This window comes from Brassica napus, chromosome C5, assembly GCF_020379485.1.
Source record: "Brassica napus cultivar Da-Ae chromosome C5, Da-Ae, whole genome shotgun sequence".
NCBI classification, from domain to species: Eukaryota; Viridiplantae; Streptophyta; class Magnoliopsida; order Brassicales; family Brassicaceae; genus Brassica; species Brassica napus.
This window is the reverse complement of record NC_063448.1, coordinates 8366911-8392697: the sequence shown is the minus strand read 5'-3', so window position 1 is coordinate 8392697 and position 25787 is coordinate 8366911. Positions and strand designations below refer to the sequence as shown.

The window sequence follows — 25787 nt, the reverse complement described above, 5'->3', positions numbered from 1 at the left end:
GCCAGAAGCTTAGACCTCATAAGCAATGGTCTAGCTATTATCTGAATTCATTTTATGAATGGTTTGGTCAAGCCGTTCTGTGTATGTACATGTGCCACGGAGTGTTCCACACTTACCCCCATGGACATACAATAATCATTAAACGCTTGGGACGTTAACTCACCAGCATTGGTCTCTATCATTCCGATCTTAGCATAGTAAAAGGCCAGTAGAGAGCGCATGTATAGACTCTAGGACTTTCTTATAGCCTTGGCCGATCTCTATGATCTGAAAGAACTCTTTGTTTCCTTCGCCCTTAGTCTCAATATGAAAGCCATTCATTCGAATGTCTTTAAAGCTCAATAGGCTTCTCTTAGAGCTGGGTGAATACAATGCCTCAGATATCTCTAGATGTGTACCCTTAGGCAACATGATATTAGCCTGGCCGTAGCCCTCTATGAGACTTTAGAGACTTTTATATCAAAAACTTTCATTCATTAATAAAATAAGTTCAAAGCAATCAAAACATAGAAAACACAAAGCAAAGAACACAAAAACATAGATGTCGTATTGAACTTCATTCTTTTAAACAATCAGACGTTTCATACTCCATGAGATCGTCTTGTTCATGATTGAAATCATCTTCACCATCTTGATAAGTCATATGAGCTTCAGGATTATTCCCTTTCAAACTCTCTTGGTAGAGGTCAACGAGATTTTTGGGAGTCCTACATGTCTTAGCCCAATGGTTACCCATTCCACACCTATGGCACACGGATTTGGTCGAGTTTTGTGGCTTGAAAGATGTACGACGGCCTCGGCCATGACCATGGCTTCCATAAGAGTTTACTTGGCCACGGCCATATGAGCTGCCTCGGCCTCGACCAAACGAGTTTCAGCCTCGACAACCACGTCCATGCCATTTTCCACGGCCACAGCCGTGTTGGCTATCACCCTGGACATGGTTCGACTCTTTCTTAGCCACTACGGCCGCATGTGCCTCAGGTAATGGGTTTGTTCCAGGAGGTTTCAATGAGAAAATCTCATCAACAGTTCATTGTTCTGCTCAGCGAGCAAGAGAGAAGAGATCAACTTTGAATCATTACAAAACTGTTGAGAGAAACCAAACAAAAACAGAAACAGTAGTACCACTGAGAATCATTTGATATCTTTGTGGATGAATAACAAAATATTATTTAGTTTTACACAACAATACTTCAACTTCAACTCACTTCTTATAAGTCTTTTACATCAACACAGACACCACAAATATTTGAAAACATATAAAGATAGAGCATTTATAATCTAAACTTCTAAATTCATCAACAATGGCTAGTGTTTATGGTTTGATCTCTCTTCTCTTGTTCTTCCATTGTATCACAGAGGCTTGAACCTTTTGTCTCGGGTAGAACCAAAACGAACAATCCAAAACCTGACATGGCAACTCCGAAAATCGCAAAGGATACTGATGGTAAATCTCTCCCAATGGAAGCAATGAGCGGACAACAAGCTCCTCCAACGACAAGAGCCTGTCTAAACATCATTGTCGCGGAACTTCTTACACAAGTAGGAAACATTTCAACCATATAAACCGCCATTAGGTTGAATCCGATTCTTGCACAGAAAAATGTCGCTAGCTCAAACGCAAACGCGATTCCTGTTTTTCCTAGAAGGCTGAGAACGAAACATAGCACTCCCGATGCTCCACCTAGTAAGGTATTCACTAGAACAGAGCTTCTTCTGTTGAACCTCTCTAATATGATCGGAGTGATAATGAAAGTAGGCAACTCCACCACTGCGTTTAGGGTTTCGCTCAAGTAGATGTTGACGTCTATATCTCTAGCGGCTAATGGAACTCCATAGTATGATATTCCCAACCCAAACAGTATGATCATAACAACTACAATCCTCCGAAAAGCCCACTTTCGGAAGAAGAAGTCCTTAATAGAGTACCTTGGCAGTTCTTCAGAGGTTTCTTGCTCCGGAGGTAACTGAGAAACTAGTGATTCCAAGTAGGGTTTGTTCTTGGATGACATGCTTTTGAGAACATTAATAGCTTCTTCGTCGTTTCCTTGCATGTGAAGCCACCTAGGTGATTCGAGTGCGAATATGTAGAGGAAGATACAGTAGAATATTGCGGGAACGGCTGTGTATAGATACAGAAATCTCCATGAAGAGTGTTGAGCAAGGAAGGCGATTCCAGACAATGACATAAACCCTAAAACAAAAAAGGTAAATGGAATCATCGTAGCTCTCGGTCTCCATCTGGTGGAGACTCGCTCACTGATGAGAACCAGCGCGTATGACCATGTCTGTGATCTCGAGAACCCGATGATAAACTTTAGCGTTGTGTAGATCCATACGTTGGTTGAGAAAATAACAGAGATTGAAGTGATTGACATTGCAAAGGTTGAGAACAATACTAGTTTCTTGCGGCCCAAGGAATCATCTGGGATTAAAGCTAGAACGAATCCACCAACAATGCCACCGATGTAGAAAGCAGAGGTAGGCATACCTCTGAGTAATGAGCTCGAGCACTCGAGTCCAAAATCTGAAATGACGGTTTTGTCCTTGGAGCCACCGTCCCATTCCCAGGCTGATCTTGGGAGCCGGCAGATGTCGGAAGTGGAATGATCGCAGATCGTGTGGTTAAGACAGTGCCACGTGGGGTATGCGTCTGTGTAAACGGTGATGAATATTTGCTGAGCATCGAAGAACAAAGCGACTCCAACGAGGATTACCTGGAAGAGTTGCCAGAACCCAAAATCTGATAGACTCTGTTCGACAATGTTGTCGAAAGTTAAAGCTTCTGGTCTGGTTTTGTGGTCGACGTCGGAATCATCGGCAGACAACAGCAATGGTTCTGACTGATCAGCCATTAAATATTGTTTGGGCGTTAGAGCTTTTTCTTTTTTGTTGAAGGGAGCTGGCTATTGGATGATAAATGCTCACTTATCAGCTATATATAAATCTGTGCTTTCATCAAAACACATCTCGGATTTATAAAGGGACTAATGAGAGTTAACTTTTATTGTTAGTGATTATAAATTATAGTAATAATTTAATGTTACCTAACATTATTAGTTATATATTTTAGTAAAAAATATTTGTATTGGTTTGATGATTTTAAATTACATTCAATATTTATTTTATTCAAAAAAAAAAAAGTTTAAACTGACAACTTTGTTAAAATATAAGTACCACTAAGGCACTAACACCTTCTCCCTTAATCATGCCGTGTTTGGGTTTGATATGAGCTATTGTATTTAAAATGTGCTTGTGAGATGGGTGGGTTGATGAAGTCAATAGTATGAAATTAAGTTTGTACTAATTTGTTGTTTCTCTTTTAGTGCGTTCATATTTATAGGTCGCGTCATAAACATAGTAGTACCTCGGATCGGGTATCCGGACAATTTTAAGGTATCCGGATCCGGATCCTTATCCGGCTGATCCATAATTTTACTATTTTTATCCGGATCCGGGGTTCTCGGATATCCGAGTGTCGGATATCCTTCTAAAAAATGTAATATCCGGATCCGGACTTGGATCCTTAAAATAAATAAAAAATAATATTAATATATATAAAATATTAACAATAATTTAAAAATAAAAATATATATAATGTTTTTAACTATTTCTATGTATAATATTACAAAATTTACATGAAATTTATATATACTATTATAAAAATGAAAATATATTAAATAAAATTAATTTTTATATATAGATATTACTATTTTTGAAATAGTTATTAATAAAACTTACGGATCCGGATATCCGGACTAAAAAAATCAAGATATTTGGATCCGGATCCGGCTTTGACGGATCCAACATTTTACTATCCGGATTCGGCCCCTCCGGATATCTGGATTTTCAGATCGGATCTGGATCGAATCTCGGATTGAATCCGGATCTCGGATAAAAGTGACATGCCTACCACATAGTATATAATATTTGTAGATACGTATTGAACATTTTATGACATTGGATGAGGGAAAAGACATCAGCAAAGGAACATGAATATATCTGATCAAAGGGAAAAAAATCATTACTTCACCGGTTCACCCCAAGAGATATCATTCCTCATTACGTGATATTCTAGTTCCCCAAGAGATATATTTCCTCATTATGTGATATTCTTTGTTATATTTGAAAACGTAGTAACTTTATTAAGATCATTTAATGTCAAGTATTTGAAAAGGTAATTTACCAACTAATTCTAGGTGTTACAAATTGTTGTAAAACAAGAGAATATAAACTGTATGTTTCTGTCTATTCATAAACATAAGGAGCCCTTTATATATAGGGAATTACACCGTCATAGAATAATAGAAAGATTAGAGAAATGAAATACAAATATGGAAAGAGTACAAATCATAAACTAATAAGAAAAAATAAAACTAGGGTTTCTCTCTCTCTCTAGGTATGGGCCGGTTATGGACCGGACCGGTTATGGACATCCACAATATGATTTATAACACTTCCCCTTGGATGCCATAACCATACAGAGTTTGTAATACGCTTTAGATGTTGCCTCATTAAAACCTTACCAGGAAAACCAAGTGGGACAAAACCATGGTGAAGGGAAAAGAGTACAACACGTATTACTCCCCCTGTTCTGAACATCACTGAAGGTCTTTCAGTTTACGCATCCCAATCTGATGCGTGAGCTTCCTGAACGTGCAGGTAGGAAGTGATTTGGTGAACAGGTCGGCTGAGTTGTCACTGGAAGCACTTGGACGACTTGGACCTCGCCAGCTTTCTGAAGCTCGTGCGTGAAGAAGAACTTAGGCAGTATGTGCTTCATCCGGTCTCCTTTGACGTAGCCATCCTTAAGCTAAGCAATGCAAGCTGCATTGCCCTCATACATCACTGTTGGTGCGTCCTTGCCTTCGGTCATCCCACAATCAACTCGGATATGGTTGGTCATGGACCGTAACCACACAGACTCGCGGCTGGCCTCGTGAATAGCCAAGATTTCCGAATGGTTTTATGAAGTGGCCGCGATTGTCTGCTTCATGGAACGCCATGAGATGGTCGTACCACCATGAGTAAAGACGTAGCCGGTCTGTGATCGAGCATTGTGAGGATCCGAGAGATAACCTGCATCCAGAAAAGCCAACTAATCCTTCATTGTTATGGTTAGTATAAAATAAACCCAAAGTCTTTTGTTCCTTGCAGGTAACGAAGAATATGTTTAATCCCGTCCCAGTGCCTTTGGGTTGGACAATAGCTTAATCTAGACAATAGATTCACGGCAAAACATATATCTGGTCGTGTGACTAGCCAGATACATCAAAGCTCCTATGGCACTGAGATATGACACTTCGGGACCAAGGACATCTTTATCGTCCATCTTAGGACGGAACAGATCAGTGTCCAGGCCGAGGGACCTCACGACCATGGGGCTAAATAATGGGTGAGAGTCGGCCATGTTGAATCTCTTGAGTACTTTTCTGTATATGCCATTTAATGCACAAAGATTCTATCTCTTATGTACTCAAGCTGTAACCCCAAACAAAACTTTGTTTTTTTTTCAAGATCTTTCATCTCGAATTCTTTCTTAAGATATTCAATTGTTTGGGAAATCTCTCCAGAGGTTCCTAGGATATTCAAATCATCAACATACACTGCTATGATTACAAAGCCTTGGCCGAATTTCTTTATAAAGATACAAGGGCTGATCGGATCATTCTTATATCTCTCTTTCACTAAGTACTCACTTAGTCTATTGTACCACATTCGGCCTGGTTGTTTCAATCCATAAAGTGATTTATTCAACTTTATACAGTGTTGTTCTCGAGTACTCGATTTGTTTTTCAACTCTATACCCTCTGGCACTTTCATATAAATCTCATTATCCAGTGGCCCATATAAGTATGCAGTTACAACATCTATTAACCGCAAGTCTAATTTTTTTCTTATAGCCAGACTTATCAGGAATCTAAAAGTAGTAGCATCCACCACAGGGGAGTATGTCTTCTCATAATCTATTCCTGGTCTCTATGAGAATCCTTGTGCAACAAGCTGTGCTTTATATCTCACGACCTTACCGTGTTCATTTCTTTTCCTCAGAAAGACCCACTTATAGCCGACTGGTTTAACATCATATGGTGTCTGGACTATTGGTCCAAAGACATCTCTCTTCTTTAAAGATTTTAACTCCACGTTTATAGCTTCTTTCCATTTGATCCAATCTGATCGTTGAGTGCACTCATAAATAGACGTTGGTTCATGATCCTCATTATCATCATGATTTCAAGTGCTACATTGCATGCAAATATATCATCAATGTCGACATTCTTTCTGTTCCATTGTATCCCAGACAAGACATAGTTTATTGAGATCTCATTATTATCAGGACCTTCAGTACCTTGAATCTTGGCGTCCCAAGAATCAGTATTAGATACATCAGGACCGGCCGCATCTAAGAATTCACGATCGGCCGCGATCGCTATTAGGGTTTTGGGATCGGCCGCGGCTAAGTCCCGGGATTTAGGAACGGCCGCGGTCGTGTCTAGGGTTTTAACAACCTCGGTTTCAATCTCTGCACCTTTCTTAGTTTTCCGAGGGTTCTTATCTTTGGAACCTATTGGTCTACCACGTTTCAAACGTTGTCTAGACTCCGTAGCAACTTGATTGTGTCCCTCTTGAACATCAATTCTGATTGGTGCATTAGCAGCTGATATATATGATTTAGTCACTCTTTTCGGGTCAGCAAAGGAATCTGGCAATTGATTAGCTAGCTTTTGTAAATGTATAATCTTTTGGACTTCTAAATCACATTCCTGAGTCCGAGGATCTTGCCAAGATAAGGATGTTTGATTCCATGTAATCTTTTTTACCAGCTTATTGCTATCTCCCCCTAATGTTGGATGTTCAGATTCATCAAAGTGACAATCCGCATACCTGGACTTAAATAAATCACCCGTATTTGGCTCAAGGTATTTTATAATCATGGGGGAATCATATCCAACATATATCTCCATCCTCCTTTGAGGTCCCATCTTTGTTCTCTGTGGTGGTGCAATTGGCACATAGACGGCACAACCAAATGTCTTAAGGTGGGATATGTCTGGCTCATGACCCGTAAGCAATTGTAATGGGGAAGATCTATGTTCACTAGGAGGTCTTATACGAATCAGTTCGGCCGCGTGCAAGACCGCGTGTCCCCAAACTGTGGCCAGAAGCTTAGACCTCATAAGCAATGGTCTAGCTATTAGCTGAATTCATTTTATGAATGGTTTGGTCAAGCCGTTCTGTGTATGTACATGTGCCACGGAGTGTTCCACACTTACCCCCATGGACATACAGTAATCATTAAACGCTTGGGACGTTAACTCACCAGCATTGGTCTCTATCATTCCGATCTTAGCATAGTAAAAGGCCAGTAGAGAGCGCATGTATAGACTCTAGGACTTTCTTATAGCCTTGGCCGATCTCTATGATCTGAAAGAACTCTTTGTTTCCTTCGCCCTTAGTCTCAATATGAAAGCCATTCATTCGAATGTCTTTAAAGCTCAATAGGCTTCTCTTAGAGCTGAGTGAATACAATGCCTCAGATATCTCTAGATGTGTACCCTTAGGCAACATGATATTAGCCTGGCCGTAGCCCTCTATGAGACTTTAGAGACTTTTATATCAAAAACTTTCATTCATTAATAAAATAAGTTCAAAGCAATCAAAACATAGAAAACACAAAGCAAAGAACACAAAAACATAGATGTCGTATTGAACTTCATTCTTTTAAACAATCAGACGTTTCATACTCCATGAGATCGTCTTGTTCATGATTGAAATCATCTTCACCATCTTGATAAGTCATATGAGCTTCAGGATTATTCCCTTTCAAACTCTCTTGGTAGAGGTCAACGAGATGTTTGAGAGTCCTACATGTCTTAGCCCAATGGTTACCCATTCCACACCTATGGCACACGGATTTGGTCGAGTTTTGTGGCTTGAAAGATGTACGACGGCCTCGGCCATGACCATGGCTTCCATAAGAGTTTCCTTGGCCACGGCCATATGAGCTGCCTCGGCCTCGACCAAACGAGTTTCAGCCTCGACAACCACGTCCATGCCATTTTCCACGGCCACAGCCGTGTTGGCTATCACCCTGGACATGGTTCGACTCTTTCTTAGCCTCTACGGCCGCATGTGCCTCAGGTAATGGGTTTGTTCCAGGAGGTTTCAATGAGAAAATCTCATCAACAGTTCATTGTTCTGCTCAGCAAGCAAGAGAGAAGAGATCAGCTTTGAATCATTACAAAACTGTTGAGAGAAACCAAACAAAAACAGAAACAGTAGTACCACTGAGAATCATTTGATATCTTTGTGGATGAATAACAAAATATTATTTAGTTTTACACAACAATACTTCAACTTCAACTCACTTCTTATAAGTCTTTTACATCAACACAGACACCACAAATATTTGAAAACATATAAAGATAGAGCATTTATAATCTAAACTTCTAAATTCATCAACAATGGCTAGTGTTTATGGTTTGATCTCTCTTCTCTTGTTCTTCCATTGTATCACAGAGGCTTGAACCTTTTGTCTCGGGTAGAACCAAAACGAACAATCCAAAACCTGACATGGCAACTCCGAAAATCGCAAAGGATACTGATGGTAAATCTCTCCCAATGGAAGCAATGAGCGGACAACAAGCTCCTCCAACGACAAGAGCCTGTCTAAACATCATTGTCGCGGAACTTCTTACACAAGTAGGAAACATTTCAACCATATAAACCGCCATTAGGTTGAATCCGATTCTTGCACAGAAAAATGTCGCTAGCTCAAACGCAAACGCGATTCCTGTTTTTCCTAGAAGGCTGAGAACGAAACATAGCACTCCCGATGCTCCACCTAGTAAGGTATTCACTAGAACAGAGCTTCTTCTGTTGAACCTCTCTAATATGATCGGAGTGATAATGAAAGTAGGCAACTCCACCACTGCGTTTAGGGTTTCGCTCAAGTAGATGTTGACGTCTATATCTCTAGCGGCTAATGGAACTCCATAGTATGATATTCCCAACCCAAACAGTATGATCATAACAACTACAATCCTCCGAAAAGCCCACTTTCGGAAGAAGAAGTCCTTAATAGAGTACCTTGGCAGTTCTTCAGAGGTTTCTTGCTCCGGAGGTAACTGAGAAACTAGTGATTCCAAGTAGGGTTTGTTCTTGGATGACATGCTTTTGAGAACATTAATAGCTTCTTCGTCGTTTCCTTGCATGTGAAGCCACCTAGGTGATTCGAGTGCGAATATGTAGAGGAAGATACAGTAGAATATTGCGGGAACGGCTGTGTATAGATACAGAAATCTCCATGAAGAGTGTTGAGCAAGGAAGGCGATTCCAGACAATGACATAAACCCTAAAACAAAAAAGGTAAATGGAATCATCGTAGCTCTCGGTCTCCATCTGGTGGAGACTCGCTCACTGATGAGAACCAGCGCGTATGACCATGTCTGTGATCTCGAGAAACCGATGATAAACTTTAGCGTTGTGTAGATCCATACGTTGGTTGAGAAAATAACAGAGATTGAAGTGATTGACATTGCAAAGGTTGAGAACAATACTAGTTTCTTGCGGCCCAAGGAATCATCTGGGATTAAAGCTAGAACGAATCCACCAACAATGCCACCGATGTAGAAAGCAGAGGTAGGCATACCTCTGAGTAATGAGCTCGAGCACTCGAGTCCAAAATCTGAAATGACGGTTTTGTCCTTGGAGCCACCGTCCCATTCCCAGGCTGATCTTGGGAGCCGGCAGATGTCGGAAGTGGAATGATCGCAGATCGTGTGGTTAAGACAGTGCCACGTGGGGTATGCGTCTGTGTAAACGGTGATGAATATTTGCTGAGCATCGAAGAACAAAGCGACTCCAACGAGGATTACCTGGAAGAGTTGCCAGAACCCAAAATCTGATAGACTCTGTTCGACAATGTTGTCGAAAGTTAAAGCTTCTGGTCTGGTTTTGTGGTCGACGTCGGAATCATCGGCAGACAACAGCAATGGTTCTGACTGATCAGCCATTAAATATTGTTTGGGCGTTAGAGCTTTTTCTTTTTTGTTGAAGGGAGCTGGCTATTGGATGATAAATGCTCACTTATCAGCTATATATAAATCTGTGCTTTCATCAAAACACATCTCGGATTTATAAAGGGACTAATGAGAGTTAACTTTTATTGTTAGTGATTATAAATTATAGTAATAATTTAATGTTACCTAACATTATTAGTTATATATTTTAGTAAAAAATATTTGTATTGGTTTGATGATTTTAAATTACATTCAATATTTATTTTATTCAAAAAAAAAAAAGTTTAAACTGACAACTTTGTTAAAATATAAGTACCACTAAGGCACTAACACCTTCTCCCTTAATCATGCCGTGTTTGGGTTTGATATGAGCTATTGTATTTAAAATGTGCTTGTGAGATGGGTGGGTTGATGAAGTCAATAGTATGAAATTAAGTTTGTACTAATTTGTTGTTTCTCTTTTAGTGCGTTCATATTTATAGGTCGCGTCATAAACATAGTAGTACCTCGGATCGGGTATCCGGACAATTTTAAGGTATCCGGATCCGGATCCTTATCCGGCGGATCCATAATTTTACTATTTTTATCCGGATCCGGGGTTCTCGGATATCCGAGTGTCGGATATCCTTCTAAAAAATGTAATATCCGGATCCGGATTTGGATCCTTAAAATAAATAAAAAATAATATTAATATATATAAAATATTAACAATAATTTAAAAATAAAAATATATATAATGTTTTTAACTATTTCTATGTATAATATTACAAAATTTACATGAAATTTATATATACTATTATAAAAATGAAAATATATTAAATAAAATTAATTTTTATATATAGATATTACTATTTTTGAAATAGTTATTAATAAAACTTACGGATCCGGATATCCGGACTAAAAAAATCAAGATATTTGGATCCGGATCCGGCTTTGACGGATCCAACATTTTACTATCCGGATTCGGCCCCTCCGGATATCCGGATTTTCAGATCGGATCTGGATCGAATCTCGGATTGAATCCGGATCTCGGATAAAAGTGACATGCCTACCACATAGTATATAATATTTGTAGATACGTATTGAACATTTTATGACATTGGATGAGGGAAAAGACATCAGCAAAGGAACATGAATATATCTGATCAAAGGGAAAAAAATCATTACTTCACCAGTTCACCCCAAGAGATATCATTCCTCATTACGTGATATTCTAGTTCCCCAAGAGATATATTTCCTCATTATGTGATATTCTTTGTTATATTTGAAAACGTAGTAACTTTATTAAGATCATTTAATGTCAAGTATTTGAAAAGGTAATTTACCAACTAATTCTAGGTGTTACAAATCGTTGTAAAACAAGAGAATATAAACTGTATGTTTCTTTCTATTCATAAACATAAGGAGCCCTTTATATATAGGGAATTACACCGTCATAGAATAATAGAAAGATTAGAGAAATGAAATACAAATATGGAAAGAGTACAAATCATAAACTAATAATAAAAAATAAAACTAGGGTTTCTCTCTCTCTCTAGGTATGGGCCGGTTATGGACCGGGCCGGTTATGGACATCCACAATATGATTTATAACACTTCCCCTTGGATGCCATAACCATACAGAGTTTGTAATACGCTTTAGATGTTGCCTCATTAAAACCTTACTAGGAAAACCAAGTGGGACAAAACCATGGTGAAGGGAAAAGAGTACAACACGTATTACTCCCACTGTTCTGAACATCACTGAAGGTCTTTCAGTTTACGCTTCCCAATCTGATGCGTGAGCTTCCTGAACGTGCAGGTAGGAAGTGATTTGGTGAACAGGTCGGCTGAGTTGTCACTGGAAGCACTTGGACGACTTGGACCTCGCCAGCTTTCTGAAGCTCGTGCGTGAAGAAGAACTTAGGCAGTATGTGCTTCGTCCGGTCTCCTTTGACGTAGACATCCTTAAGCTAAGCAATGCAAGCTGCATTGCCCTCCACTACAAGAAAACAGGGGGATTCTGATGGCCGAAATCGTCGGAAATTCGTCGGAATCGGTCTATTCCGACGAATTTCCGACGAACCCATCCGTCGGTATCGTTTCGTCGGAAAAAAAAAATTCGTCGGAATTTCGTCAGAAATTCCGACGACTTTCTGACGAATACCGAGAAACGTCATTCTGACGAACTTCCAACGATATTACGATGCGGCTACACGAGACCAGAGTTCATCGGAAAACTACAATTCTGACGAACGTGGTTCCTCGGTTTATTCCGACGAACTTTGGGCGTCGGAATTTACCGACGGACATCGGTCGTCGGAATATACCGACGAACGACGTTCGTCGGTATATTCCGACGGAAATGAGTTTGTCGGTAAATTCCGACGGATATATGTCCGTCGGTATATTCCGACGACCGTTGTCCGTCGGTATATACCCTTTTTTTTTTACAAATTAATTTTGCATTTTTATATATTTTTTTATATTAATAAATTTAAAAAATTGGAAATTTAAAACTAATAATATTATAAAATTTAAATTCATAAAAACCGAAATAGGAAAAAAACATTCATAAAGTTTAAAATTCATACAAACCGAAATAGAAAAAAAAACATTCCGAAAGTTTTATAAAGCCGAAATAAACTAAGATGAACTCGAAGACATCAAACGATCTAGCTTCTGCATAATCTCGGTGTTGAACTTCTTCTGGGATGCCAACTCAGCAAGGATAGTGGCATTCTCCGAACGGATAGTGGCATTCTCCGAAAGGATAGTGGTGTTCTGCTCCTCCAATGCCCCAATCCGTTCATCTTTGTCATGTAGCTCCTCGAGAATCATGGGATCGGCATACGGAGCTTGCGAAGAAGATGCCGGATACGAAGAAGCACGACGGGCCAACCCAACTAAACGGCCTCCTTTCCTTTTAGGAACCGCCTACAAAAATATTTAAAGTAAGTAAATATGGACAAGTAAGTAATCGACATTATAAAAAAATATATTAATAAAAAAAATTACCTTTTCAACCATCTCATTTATTTGCAATAGAGACAGGTTGGTTGAAGCTCCCGTGGAGTCGCCGTCATCAGAGAGAGGCTGAGATTGAGAAACTATCTCAGCTTCCACCAAATCAACTACACCTCTGATCACGGGGTCCTGAATTTGACCCGTCGTCTTGTTAGTGTGAGCCACCTTAATGAGTTGGAGACGATCAACGGGATTACCGTCATTTGCTTCGATCTAAAAAAACCGCCATTATTAGCCAAAAAATATATAAAATATTTATTTAAAAAATATAAAGATAAATAATAATAAAAAACTTACAAGTTCATCCTCCTTAGTAGACATGGAGCAAGCGCCGAGGTTGTGCACATACATACCTTTCCCGCCACGATCGCTCTTCCGGTTCCTGGAGTTCCTAGAAGACGTCTCTGCAGTGTCTTCCCTCTCCCAATGAGCTATCAACTGCTCCCACACCCCCCCGTTGATGAACCGTGGCTTCTTGTTCTTCTGCCAAACTGTCTTCCACGCGTTTATCTGCTTTGTGTAAGAGTCCATGGCCTTTTCGTTGAATTTCTTACGGACTGTTTCCGTAAGATCGGAGTGCCAGTTGAACTCTTGCTACAAAACAAACACAATTTAATAAGTAAATATATGTAAAAAAATGTAAAAACTTAAAAAAAATGAAGGGTTACTATACCGCAAACTGACGAAACCACAACTCTCGTTCGTCGGAAGGGATCACACTCCACTTTGGATATCCAAAACGGAGCATGGAGTACATCATCTGGTTGATGCTCCGGCTAATGCCATTTTTCGACTTGGTGAACCTTTAAAAAAAAATACAAGTTAGCAAGTTAATTAAAGCAAAAAATATAACGGTACAAATAAAAAAAAATACTAACCAAGTGCTATGGCCTCGTCGTGGGTTGAGTTGGAGAAACGGGAGATGCTCTCGACCTGGTTGTTGAACCAATAGATGAACCGGCATGACCCCCGGATCCTGTTGAGCAGCAGCGTGAGGGGCAGCGTGAGGGGCAGAGGGAGCTGGAGCGGGAATATATGCGGGAACCGAGTCATGAGACGATACCGATGCACGGGAACCGCTCACCGAACTACGTCGAAGACGGGCTGCGGGGCGGGCTTCATCCTCGGCCCTAAAAAAAAAAAATTAACCCATCAAACATATTTTCATTTATATATTTACAAAAGGTTTTATAAACGTTTTAAAAAAACTATTAAACCTTTTATATATATATATATATATATGTATACAAAATTATAAAAAATTTATAAATATAGAAAAATGTTGTTAAAAATTTATAAATGAAGAAAAATGTTGTTAAATATTTATATTTAAAAAAAAATGTTGTTAAATATTTATTAGTGGAAACTTAAAAAAAAATATAAAAAATTTTAAAATTTTAAATTTTTACTATACATGATTTACATATATATATATATGTATACAAAATTATAAAAAATTTATAAATATAGAAAAATGTTGTTAAAATTTATAAATGAAGAAAAATGGTGTTAAATATTTATATTTTTTTCAAAAAAAACGTTTAAAAATCAAAAAACGTTTTTAAAAATAAAAAAAAACGTTTTAAAAAATCAAAAAACGTTTTTAAAAATCAAAAAATGTTCCAAAAAAAACTAAAACAACAATCCTAACTTATATATCCTAAACTATCCATTCAATCCTAAAATGTTCAATCAAACAACCTAAAATCCGAGATCAACTTCCAAAACCCTAAACAATTGAAAAAAAAAAAGGTTTGGGATGATTCTTACATGATTTGGGGTTTGGGGAAGAGATAGGAGGGTGAGGAGAGGATTCGCCGGTGAAGAGAGGCCGGAATCGCCGGAGAGTCGCCGAAATCGCCGAAATCGCCGGAGAGTTTTGAGAGAGAGAGAGGCCGCGGAGATAACGAAGAAGAAAGGAGAAGGGTTTTTATTTCCGTGGATTCCGACGGACACGGGTTCGTCGGTATTCCGTCGGTATATTTAAAATATACCAAATGCCGATTCGCGAAAATTTTCAAGCGGTTTGGTTCTCCCGGGCTAATTGAAATTCCGACGGAACGTGTCCGTCAGTATTTTCCGACGGACACATTCCGTCGGTATATTCCGACGGAATTCCGACGACTTAGTGTTTAGGGTGTTCTTTTCAAGTTTCTAAATGCAAAATCCAAACCTTTGATAATATATATAGTATTTGCATAAAGATTTAACAATAAAAATGTTTTATAACACGATTTTACACAACAATATTTTTTGTAGTGTAAGCTTATATAAATATGATTGTATAAGTACATAATGTTAAGATGAGATGTTATGAAAACAATGATATGCATACATAAATATTTTAATGAGTTGTTATATTTGAACGGTTGCGATCTAATACTACTATACTAAACACTTATTATGTGTTATTTTCATAGTTTTGGCATCTAAATTTATAGATTTTTATGATTTAAACTTTATAGAAAAACATGTCGTCGGTATTTTCCGACGAAATACCGACGACCTTTCCAATTTTCAATGAAACCCGTTGTCGTCGCTATGTCGTCGGTATATTGCGAGGGATTTCCGACGGACCATTAAAAAAAAAAAAAAAAAAAAACTAATCAGAATCTTCTGAATCTTCATCAAACTCCCCAACCTCGGCTTCCGGCTCTGAATGTACGACAGCATCATGTCCAAACACAGTCAAATTCTCAACGAGTTGAACATTTTCCAAATCTTCAACTGCCTGGGCGTTGCTGGTAGACTCTGGTTGCAATGGTTCATCATCATCAGAAGTTCCATCCACTCGTCCTCTTGGGTTGATTTGCGTTACAGTAACCCATGGATCGTCTCTGTACGTCACCCGAGGGTAACTGATGTAGCACACCTATACATATCAATTATACAAAGTATTAGTTCAATATATAACATTAATTAATTATATTGGTAAAAAATTATGAATATATTGACATACCTGATCAGCTTGCGAACCAAGAATGAAGGGATCATAATATTGAAGTTTCCGCCGCGAATGAACTGATGTAACACCAAACGCATCAATCTTCACTCCTCTATCTGGGGTGGTGTCATACCAATCACAATAGAATACTACACAACGCAATCCAACCATTCCAGGAAATTGGATTTCCAATATTTCTTTTATGTTGCCGTAGTAGACATCGTCACCAGAAGAAGATGAAACACCAGCATCATATGTTGTCTTAGAATGACCTTTCCTTGTGAATGCATATCCTCGCGTACAAAATTTAGGATATGATTTGACCACATAGTTTGGTCCCTGCACAAATTCGCGTATCCAATCATCGAACACAAGACCTCTGGCCAAACCATCATTCACCTATAAAAAAAAACATATATGATTGCAAAATTAATTAGTTTATATATATTAAATTTAAACTAATCATTTGCATAGGGTAATAGGATATATGACTCACATAACTACGAAGCCACGCAGCAAATCCGTTATCTCTAAGTTGTCGAAGCTCATCTTCTGTTGCATGCCTGTGAGTCATACGCAACTCCGCCATATATACACTATATACAAAAATATTATCAATATGAAATAAATTTATTGAATATTAATCTAACAATAAATGAATAAATATTTTTACCTCTCATATTGTAGAACATCTTCACAGTTGGTGAGCAAATATGTTTGCAAATGAGCGTTCTCAGTGTCCGTAAGTCTCCGCTTCGTGAATTTTCCACTAAGTCGTCCTATTTCCTTGAACATGCTTGGGACAGTAACATGATATGTTGCTCTCTCCCCTCTATCATCATGCCGAGCAGGTCTTCGGTGTTTTGTTTGCACTTCTGGTGGAAAATAATTTTCAGCAAAGATTGCAGTTTCTTCATTGATCACCTGTGCCACTATAGATCCTTCCACCCTGCTTTGATTTTTGACCATCTTCTTCAGATGATGCATATAACGCTCAAAAATATACATCCATCTGTACTGCACAGGACCACCAAGTTCCAATTCTCTTGCGAGATGAATAGCAAGATGTTCCATTACATCAAAGAATGATGGAGGAAATATCTTCTCAAGGTTGCACATGCTGACTGGTGCGTTTGTCTTCAAATTATTAATACCCTCTTCAGTCAATACTCTGCTGCATAAGTCACGGAAAAAAACACTAATCCCTGCAATTGCTTCATGAACATTACGTGGCAATAATGCTGAAAAGGCAAACGGAAGGAGGCGCTGCATAATTACATGACAATCATGACTCTTCAAGCCAGTAAACTTTCCTTCGCTTCTATCAACGCAGTTCCCCAAATTTGATGCATATCCGTCAGGAAATTTCACTTTCTCTGTAATCCAATCAAAGAACTCTTCTTTTCTAGCACCATCTAGCCGATAAATGGGAAAAGGGGCCGTACCGTTCTCATCAACGTGAAGTTCAGAACGATCACAAATATCGACTAAATCCAACCTTGACTTCAAATTATCCTTCGTTTTACCTTGGATGTTAAGGACTGTGTTCATCAGATTATCGAAGAAGTTCTTCTCAATATGCATGACATCTAAATTATGCCGCAATAGATGACTCTCCCAATATGGTAGATCCCAGAAAATACTCTTTTTGTGCCAGTTATGTAGCTCTCCAACCGCATTGACTCGAATGTTTTCATGTCCACCTACATCTGGCGTCCTTTCTGCATCAAAATACCTAAACTGCTTCAACAAATCTTTCCCACTAACTTCCTCAGGTGGACCATCAAACACCTGCTTGTTCTTCGTAAACGAAGTCTTACTCCTGCGGTATGGATGATCAGGTGGTAGAAATCGTCTGTGACAGTCAAACCAACACGTTTTCCTTCCGTTCTTTAGTTGGAAAGCATCTGTGTCATCTTGACAATATGGACATGATAGCTTCCCATGTGTTGTCCATCCAGATAACATACCATATGCTGGAAAGTCACTTATTGTCCACATAAGTACTGCCCGCATCTGAAAGTTTTCTTTGCGCGAAACATCGTATGTCTCAAAACCATGCGCCCATAGTTGTTGCAACTCATATATTAGTGGTTGAAGAAACACATCTAGTGATCTTTTAGGATGATCTGGCCCGGGGACTAGAATTGAGAGAAACAAAAACTCTCGTCGCATGCACAAGCTCGGCCGTAAGTTGTACGGTGTCACAATAACTGGCCATAGAGAATACTGCCTTCCATGCTTTCCAAATGGGCTGAAACCATCAGTAGATAATCCAAGATAAACATTTCTTCTCTCTTCCGCAAATTCTGGATATGTTGACTGGAAATGTTTCCAAGCCTTTGCATCTGAAGGATGTCTAATCTCACCATTTGTGGAATGCTCTGCATGCCATCTCATTGCTTTTGCTGTGCGCTCACACTGATACAACCTCTTCAATCTTTCCGTCAAAGGCAAATACCACATTCTTTTGAATGGGATCGGAACTCTTCCCCTCGTCTCCTGATAACGAGGTTTCCCACAAAATTTGCATACATTCCGTGTCTCATCCGCTCTCCAGTAGATCATGCAGTTGTCAATACATACATCTATCACTTCATACGGTAGTTGAAGACCTGCAACAAGTTTCTGAACCTCGTAGTATGAACCCGGTGCAAGGTTATCCTCAGGTAGAATACCTTTGACAAAATCAGTAATCGCATCCATACATTCTTCAGCCAAATTATAGTCTGTCTTAATACCCATTAATCTAGTTGCAGATGATAAGACTGAATGACCATCTCTACAATTTTGATACAAAGGTTGTTTTCCTGCATCCAACATGTCAAAAAATCTCCTAGACTCGGGGTTTGGTTCTTCCCCTCTATAATGATCATGTACCATCTGCTCAGTACCTACACCATAATCTATATCCGTTCTAGATTCTTCTAACCTAATATCAGGCTGAGGTTCACTAACAGGCTGAGGTTCGCTAGTACTACCATATTCATAACCAGTTTCCCCATGAAGGTACCAAACTTTATAATTACGTGAAAACCCTTTCATATACAAATGAGTCCAAACATCAAATTCTTTTATAACCTTATTATTATTGCAAGAAGAGCAGGGACATCTTAACATACCACTTTTTGCATCCGGTTGCTGTTGAACAAGCCTCATGAATTCTCCAATCCCTTGAACGTATTCTTCCGTAAGCAAATTGGTGTTCGGATCCAAATGAGGTTTATCCATCCACGAACGATAATAAACTTCTGAAGACATGATTTTCACGGAATTGTTATGACTAAAGAGAATGAAGAGAGAATGAAGTGTGAATGAGTTGAATGAGGAGGGGTTGTATTTATAGGAAATTGCTTACGGACCTCCGACGACTTTCCGACGAAATTCCGACGGATATAAAGAAGTCCGTCGGAATTCCGTCGGAATTGTCCAATCCCAAACGGCTATACAACGGTCATATGTATTTGTCGGCAACGGTCACATGGTTCGTCGGAATTCCGTCGGAAAATACCGATGGAATTCCGACGACTTTGCTGTTAATCGGAATGTCGTCGGAATTCCGTCGGAATATACCGACGAACTTCCGACGACTACAACGGTTACATTTTTTATCGGAATGTCGTCGAAAAGTCGTCGGAAAATTCCGACGAACCGTATGTCGTCGGAATTCCGTCGGAAATGGCCGACGGAATTCCGACGACTTCATTTTTTTGGATTTGGTCGGAAATTTGTCAGTATTCCGTCGCAAATGTCCGACGACCTTGGTGTCCGTCGGAAGCTCCGTCGGAATTCGGAGTGTTTTCTTGTGGTGCTCATACATCACTGTTGGTGCGTCCTTGCCTTAAGTCATCCCACAATCAACTCGGATATGGTTGGTCATGGACCGTAACCACACAGACTCGCGGCTGGCCTCGTGAATAGCCAAGATTTCCGAATGGTTTGATGAAGTGGCCGCGATTGTCTGCTTCATGGAACGCCATGAGCTGGTCGTACCACCATGAGTAAAGACGTAGCCGGTCTGTGATCGAGCATTGTGAGGATCCGGGAGATAACCTGCATCCAGAAAAGCCAACTAATCCTTCATTGTTATGGTTAGTATAAAATAAACCCAAAGTCTTTTGTTCCTTGCAGGTAACGAAGAATATGTTTAATCCCGTCCCAGTGCCTTTGGGTTGGACAATAGCTTAATCTAGACAATAGATTCACGGCAAAACATATATCTGGTCGTGTGACTAGCCAGATACATCAAAGCTCCTATGGCACTGAGATATGACACTTCGGGACCAAGGACATCTTTATCGTCCATCTTAGGACGGAACAGATCAGTGTCCAGGCCGAGGGACCTCACGACCATGGGGCTAAATAATGGGTGAGAGTCGGCCATGTTGAATCTCTTGAGTACTTTTCTGTATATGTCATTTAATGCACAAAAATTCTATCTCTTATGTACTCAAGCTGTAACCCCAAACAAAACTTTGTTTTTTTTTCAAGATCTTTCATCTCGAATTCTTTCTTAAGATATTCAATTGTTTGGGAAATCTCTCCAGAGGTTCCTAGGATATTCAAATCATCAACATACACTGCTATGATTACAAAGCCTTGGCCGAATTTCTTTATAAAGATACAAGGGCTGATCGGATCATTCTTATATCTCTCTTTCACTAAGTACTCACTTAGTCTATTGTACCACATTCGGCCTGATTGTTTCAATCCATAAAGTGATTTATTCAACTTTATACAGTGTTGTTCTCGAGTACTCGATTTGTTTTTCAACTCTATACCCTCTGGCACTTTCATATAAATCTCATTATCCAGTGGCCCATATAAGTATGCAGTTACAACATCTATTAACCGCAAGTCTAATTTTTCTCTTATAGCCAGACTTATCAGAAATCTAAAAGTAGTAGCATCCACCACAGGGGAGTATGTCTTCTCATAATCTATTCCTGGTCTCTATGAGAATCCTTGTGCAACAAGCTGTGCTTTATATCTCACGACCTTACCGTGTTCATTTCTTTTCCTCAGAAAGACCCACTTATAGCCGACTGGTTTAACATCATATGGTGTCTGGACTATTGGTCCAAAGACATCTCTCTTCTTTAAAGATTTTAACTCCACGTTTATAGCTTCTTTCCATTTGATCCAATCTGATCGTTCAGTGCACTCATAAATAGACGTTGGTTCATGATCCTCATTATCATCATGATTTCAAGTGCTACATTGCATGCAAATATATCATCAATGTCGACATTCTTTCTGTTCCATTGTATCCCAGACAAGACATAGTTTATTGAGATCTCATTATTATCAGGACCTTCAGTACCTTGAATCTTGGCGTCCCAAGAATCAGTATTAGATACATCAGGACCGGCCGCATCTAAGAATTCACGATCGGCCGCGATCGCTATTAGGGTTTTGGGATCGGCCGCGGCTAAGTCCCGGGATTTAGGAACGGCCGCGGTCGTGTCTAGGGTTTTAACAACCTCGGTTTCAATCTCTGCACCTTTCTTAGTTTTCCGAGGGTTCTTATCTTTGGAACCTATTGGTCTACCACGTTTCAAACGTTGTCTAGACTCCGTAGCAACTTGATTGTGTCCCTCTTGAACATCAATTCTGATTGGTGCATTAGCAGCTGATATATATGATTTAGTCACTCTTTTCGGGTCAGCAAAGGAATCTGGCAATTGATTAGCTAGCTTTTGTAAATGTATAATCTTTTGGACTTCTAAATCACATTCCTGAGTCCGAGGATCTTGCCAAGAAAAGGATGTTTGATTCCATGTAATCTTTTTTACCAGCTTATTGCTATCTCCCCCTAATGTTGGATGTTCAGATTCATCAAAGTGACAATCCGCATACCTGGACTTAAATAAATCACCCGTATTTGGCTCAAGGTATTTTATAATCATGGGGGAATCATATCCAACATATATCTCCATCCTCCTTTGAGATCCCATCTTTGTTCTCTGTGGTGGTGCAATTGGCACATAGACGGCACAACCAAATGTCTTAAGGTGGGATATGTCTGGGTCATGACCCGTAAGCAATTGTAATGGGGAAGATCTATGTTCACTAGGAGGTCTTATACGAATCAGTTCGGCCGCGTGCAAGACCGCGTGTCCCCAAACTGTGGCCAGAAGCTTAGACCTCATAAGCAATGGTCTAGCTATTATCTGAATTCATTTTATGAATGGTTTGGTCAAGCCGTTCTGTGTATGTACATGTGCCACGGAGTGTTCCACACTTACCCCCATGGACATACAATAATCATTAAACGCTTGGGACGTTAACTCACCAGCATTGGTCTCTATCATTCCGATCTTAGCATAGTAAAAGGCCAGTAGAGAGCGCATGTATAGACTCTAGGACTTTCTTATAGCCTTGGCCGATCTCTATGATCTGAAAGAACTATTTGTTTCCTTCGCCCTTAGTCTCAATATGAAAGCCATTCATTCGAATGTCTTTAAAGCTCAATAGGCTTCTCTTAGAGCTGGGTGAATACAATGCCTCAGATATCTCTAGATGTGTACCCTTAGGCAACATGATATTAGCCTGGCCGTAGCCCTCTATGAGACTTTAGAGACTTTTATATCAAAAACTTTCATTCATTAATAAAATAAGTTCAAAGCAATCAAAACATAGAAAACACAAAGCAAAGAACACAAAACATAGATGTCGTATTGAACTTCATTCTTTTAAACAATCAGACGTTTCATACTCCATGAGATCGTCTTGTTCATGATTGAAATCATCTTCACCATCTTGATAAGTCATATGAGCTTCAGGATTATTCCCTTTCAAACTCTCTTGGTAGAGGTCAACGAGATGTTTGGGAGTCCTACATGTCTTAGCCCAATGGTTACCCATTCCACACCTATGGCACACGGATTTGGTCGAGTTTTGTGGCTTGAAAGATGTACGACGGCCTCGGCCATGACCATGGCTTCCATAAGAGTTTCCTTGGCCACGGCCATATGAGCTGCCTCGGCCTCGACCAAACGAGTTTCAGCCTCGACAACCACGTCCATGCCATTTTCCACGGCCACAGCCGTGTTGGCTATCACCCTGGACATGGTTCGACTCTTTCTTAGCCTCTACGGCCGCATGTGCCTCAGGTAATGGGTTTGTTCCAGGAGGTTTCAATTCACTGTTTCTCATCAACAGTTCATTGTTCTGCTCAGCGAGCAAGAGACAAGAGATCAGATTAGCATAAGTTGTGAAGCCCTTCTCTCGGTACTGTTGTTGTAACAACACATTGCTTGTGTGGAAGGTGGAAAAGGTTTTCTCAAGCATATCCTTATCCGTTATATCGTCACCACACAGTTTCAATTTAGAAACTATCTTAAACAGGACCGAGTTATACTCGTCCACGGACTTGAAGTCCTGGATTATGAGATTCCTCCAGTCATACATAGCCTTTGGAAATAACACCGTTCTCTGGTGATCATATCTCGTTTTCAACTCTGTCCAAAGGTCTAGAGGATTCTCAATAGTCAAATACTGATCTTTGAGACTCTCAATAAGATGATGGCGTATAATTAATATAGCTCCATATCTATCTTTCTCACTTGCATTATTGCCCTCGGTGATACATTCACCGAGTCCCTTGAATTTTAGGATGATCTTAGCATCAAGTGCCCATTGCAAGTAATTATCTCCAGAGAGATTTAGGGCAGCAAAATCCAAGTTGTTGATTTTCGACATCTGAAATCATATGTTTCATTCTTAGGATTTATAATGTTCTTATAATGCATACAAGACAATCAGATATATAATGTAAATTGGTCACACGACCAAACGGATATGATGCATTTAGTTCATACAATGATGCATGCATGATATGCTAACAAGCCGCACGGCCAAGTAATCCGAACATGCATAATGCAAGACAAGCCGCACAGCCAAGAGTATGAACAATCTTAGCAATCGGTTTCTATATGATCTTAATGCAATCGGTTAGTCATCTTTAGCAAGAACGATTCTAAGTGATCATGAAACCTCAATAAAACAATCAAGCAATGCATCAAGGGGTTTAGTTACTATCAAGCTAACGATCATATTCAATGAGATTAATGCAATTAGGGTTTCAATATGAACAATCCGGTCGGTTTCAAGTTTTAAACAAGATGAGAACTAATCAACTTAGGCGATTTCTATCGCAAGATAACATTCAATTAGTTCATCAATTCAATCAACCAAATTCAAGTATGAGATTAATCAATCCTAGCAATCGGTTCTATGTGATGATAATCAGATTCAAAACATTCAATCACATAAACAATCAAATCAAATTTCGATTAGGGTTTGCATGGTATGCATGCGGCTAGGCTTTAGGGAATTAGGGTTTCGATTTTAATCAAGCAATAAGGTTCAATTTAGGTTATTAGGGATTGGATCTATTGCCTTAGGGTTTGGTTCTTAGGTTTTAGTTTTACCTAAACCTCAAATCGGGTTGAATGGACCACCGAATAGAGAAGAACGCGAGCTGATCGTTGTTGTCGGGTCGCGAACGGGTTGATGTCTGTCGCGAACGGATTGAAGCTAAGACGAGTCGCGAACGGGAGCAAGCAGCTATCAGGTCGTGAACGTGCTGGCTATCGAACGGTATCGGGTCGCGTCGAGCAGGCTGAGATAGTGACTCGCGAACAGGCTGAAGTCGCGAGCTGAGGAACAGACTGAGGTCGCGTGCTGAGATCGGGAACGCCTTGAGTATGGGGTTTTAGGTTCTCGATCAGATTAGGGTTCGTCGTCGGGTTTAGGTTTTATCGCCGGGATGAGATTAGGGTTTTAGGGTTCGGACTTTAGCTTAGGGTTTAGAGTGTAATCGTGCTGATAACGTGTTGTAAAACAAGAGAATAAAAACTGTATGTTTCTGTCTATTCATAAACATAAGTAGCCATTTATATATAGAGAATTACACCGTCATAAAATAATGGAAAGACTGGAGAAAGGAAATACAAATATGAAAATAGTACAAATCGTAAACTAATAAGGAAAAGGAAAACTAGGGTTTCTCTTTCTCTCGGTATGAACCGGTTATGGACCGGGTCGGTTATGGACCGGGTCGGTTATGGACCGGGCCGGTTATAGACATCCACAATATGATTTATAACACAAATCTATTTGTTTTATTACAATTTTTTTATCAAAATAAACATCCGGTGAACGTGTGTGATAGAGAAAGAAGTATCTTTCGAAAGACAAGTTAGAACAAGACAAGATGTAGTAACTACTAGCACGTTTAAATTACATGTTTTGGTCAACAAAACATAGTCTACAGTACCTATACAATTGCCTTAATTTTAATTCCATTTTGGTCGTCATCACGTTGGGAATCAACATGCTAGTTGTTTATATTTCTTTGGTTACACAATATTTTATAACCAACCTAATTTGGTTCTATAACTTGGTCTTTTATGAAGGTAGTTCTTTTATATAGGGGAAAATTCATATTACTGATAGTTTAATCTCACGCACAATGGCTGTCCTATATTCTTACTACCTAAGAATCTTTAGTAGTCAATTTCATGAGAAATTTTGACAAGTTGGATAGTTGAAACCATCTATTGTGTGTTAGATTAGATTAGCTGTCAACATCATTAACTTCGCCAATTATATTGCTTAATATATTTGTAACAGACTTATCCGGCGGTTGGCGCTCATCGCCACCGCCGGAAGGGTCTCTCTCGTTTTCGTCTTCATTCTCATTTATGTGTGTGGGTTGCAGAGATCAGATCTTTTTCTGGTTTTTTGGTGAATTTGCGGTTGTGTTTTTAGATCTGTGGGTTGATAGTGGTTGAAGATGTTTTGTC

General features: G+C 39.4%; 2 protein-coding genes across 2 annotated transcripts; both read right to left on the bottom strand.

Annotated features, from left to right (window-relative positions):
* Nucleotides 1–1192: 1192 nt before the first annotated feature.
* On the bottom strand, nucleotides 1193–3377 carry LOC106346775 (organic cation/carnitine transporter 6). Its single transcript, XM_013786209.3, has one exon. The coding sequence runs from the start codon at nucleotides 2856–2858 to the stop codon at nucleotides 1302–1304; it is 1557 nt and encodes a 518-aa protein (XP_013641663.2). The 5' UTR covers nucleotides 2859–3377; the 3' UTR covers nucleotides 1193–1301.
* A 4976-nt stretch (nucleotides 3378–8353) lies between these two features.
* Nucleotides 8354–10562, bottom strand: LOC125587507 (organic cation/carnitine transporter 6). Its single transcript, XM_048758177.1, has one exon. The coding sequence runs from the start codon at nucleotides 10017–10019 to the stop codon at nucleotides 8463–8465; it is 1557 nt and encodes a 518-aa protein (XP_048614134.1). The 5' UTR covers nucleotides 10020–10562; the 3' UTR covers nucleotides 8354–8462.
* Nucleotides 10563–25787: the final 15225 nt, after the last annotated feature.

What these genes read in the sequence shown, in the direction of transcription:
- LOC106346775 (XM_013786209.3), bottom strand. Translation starts at nt 2,858, where the DNA reads ATGGCTGATCAGTCAGAACCATTGCTGTTGTCTGCCGATGATTCCGAC.
- LOC125587507 (XM_048758177.1), bottom strand. Translation starts at nt 10,019, where the DNA reads ATGGCTGATCAGTCAGAACCATTGCTGTTGTCTGCCGATGATTCCGAC.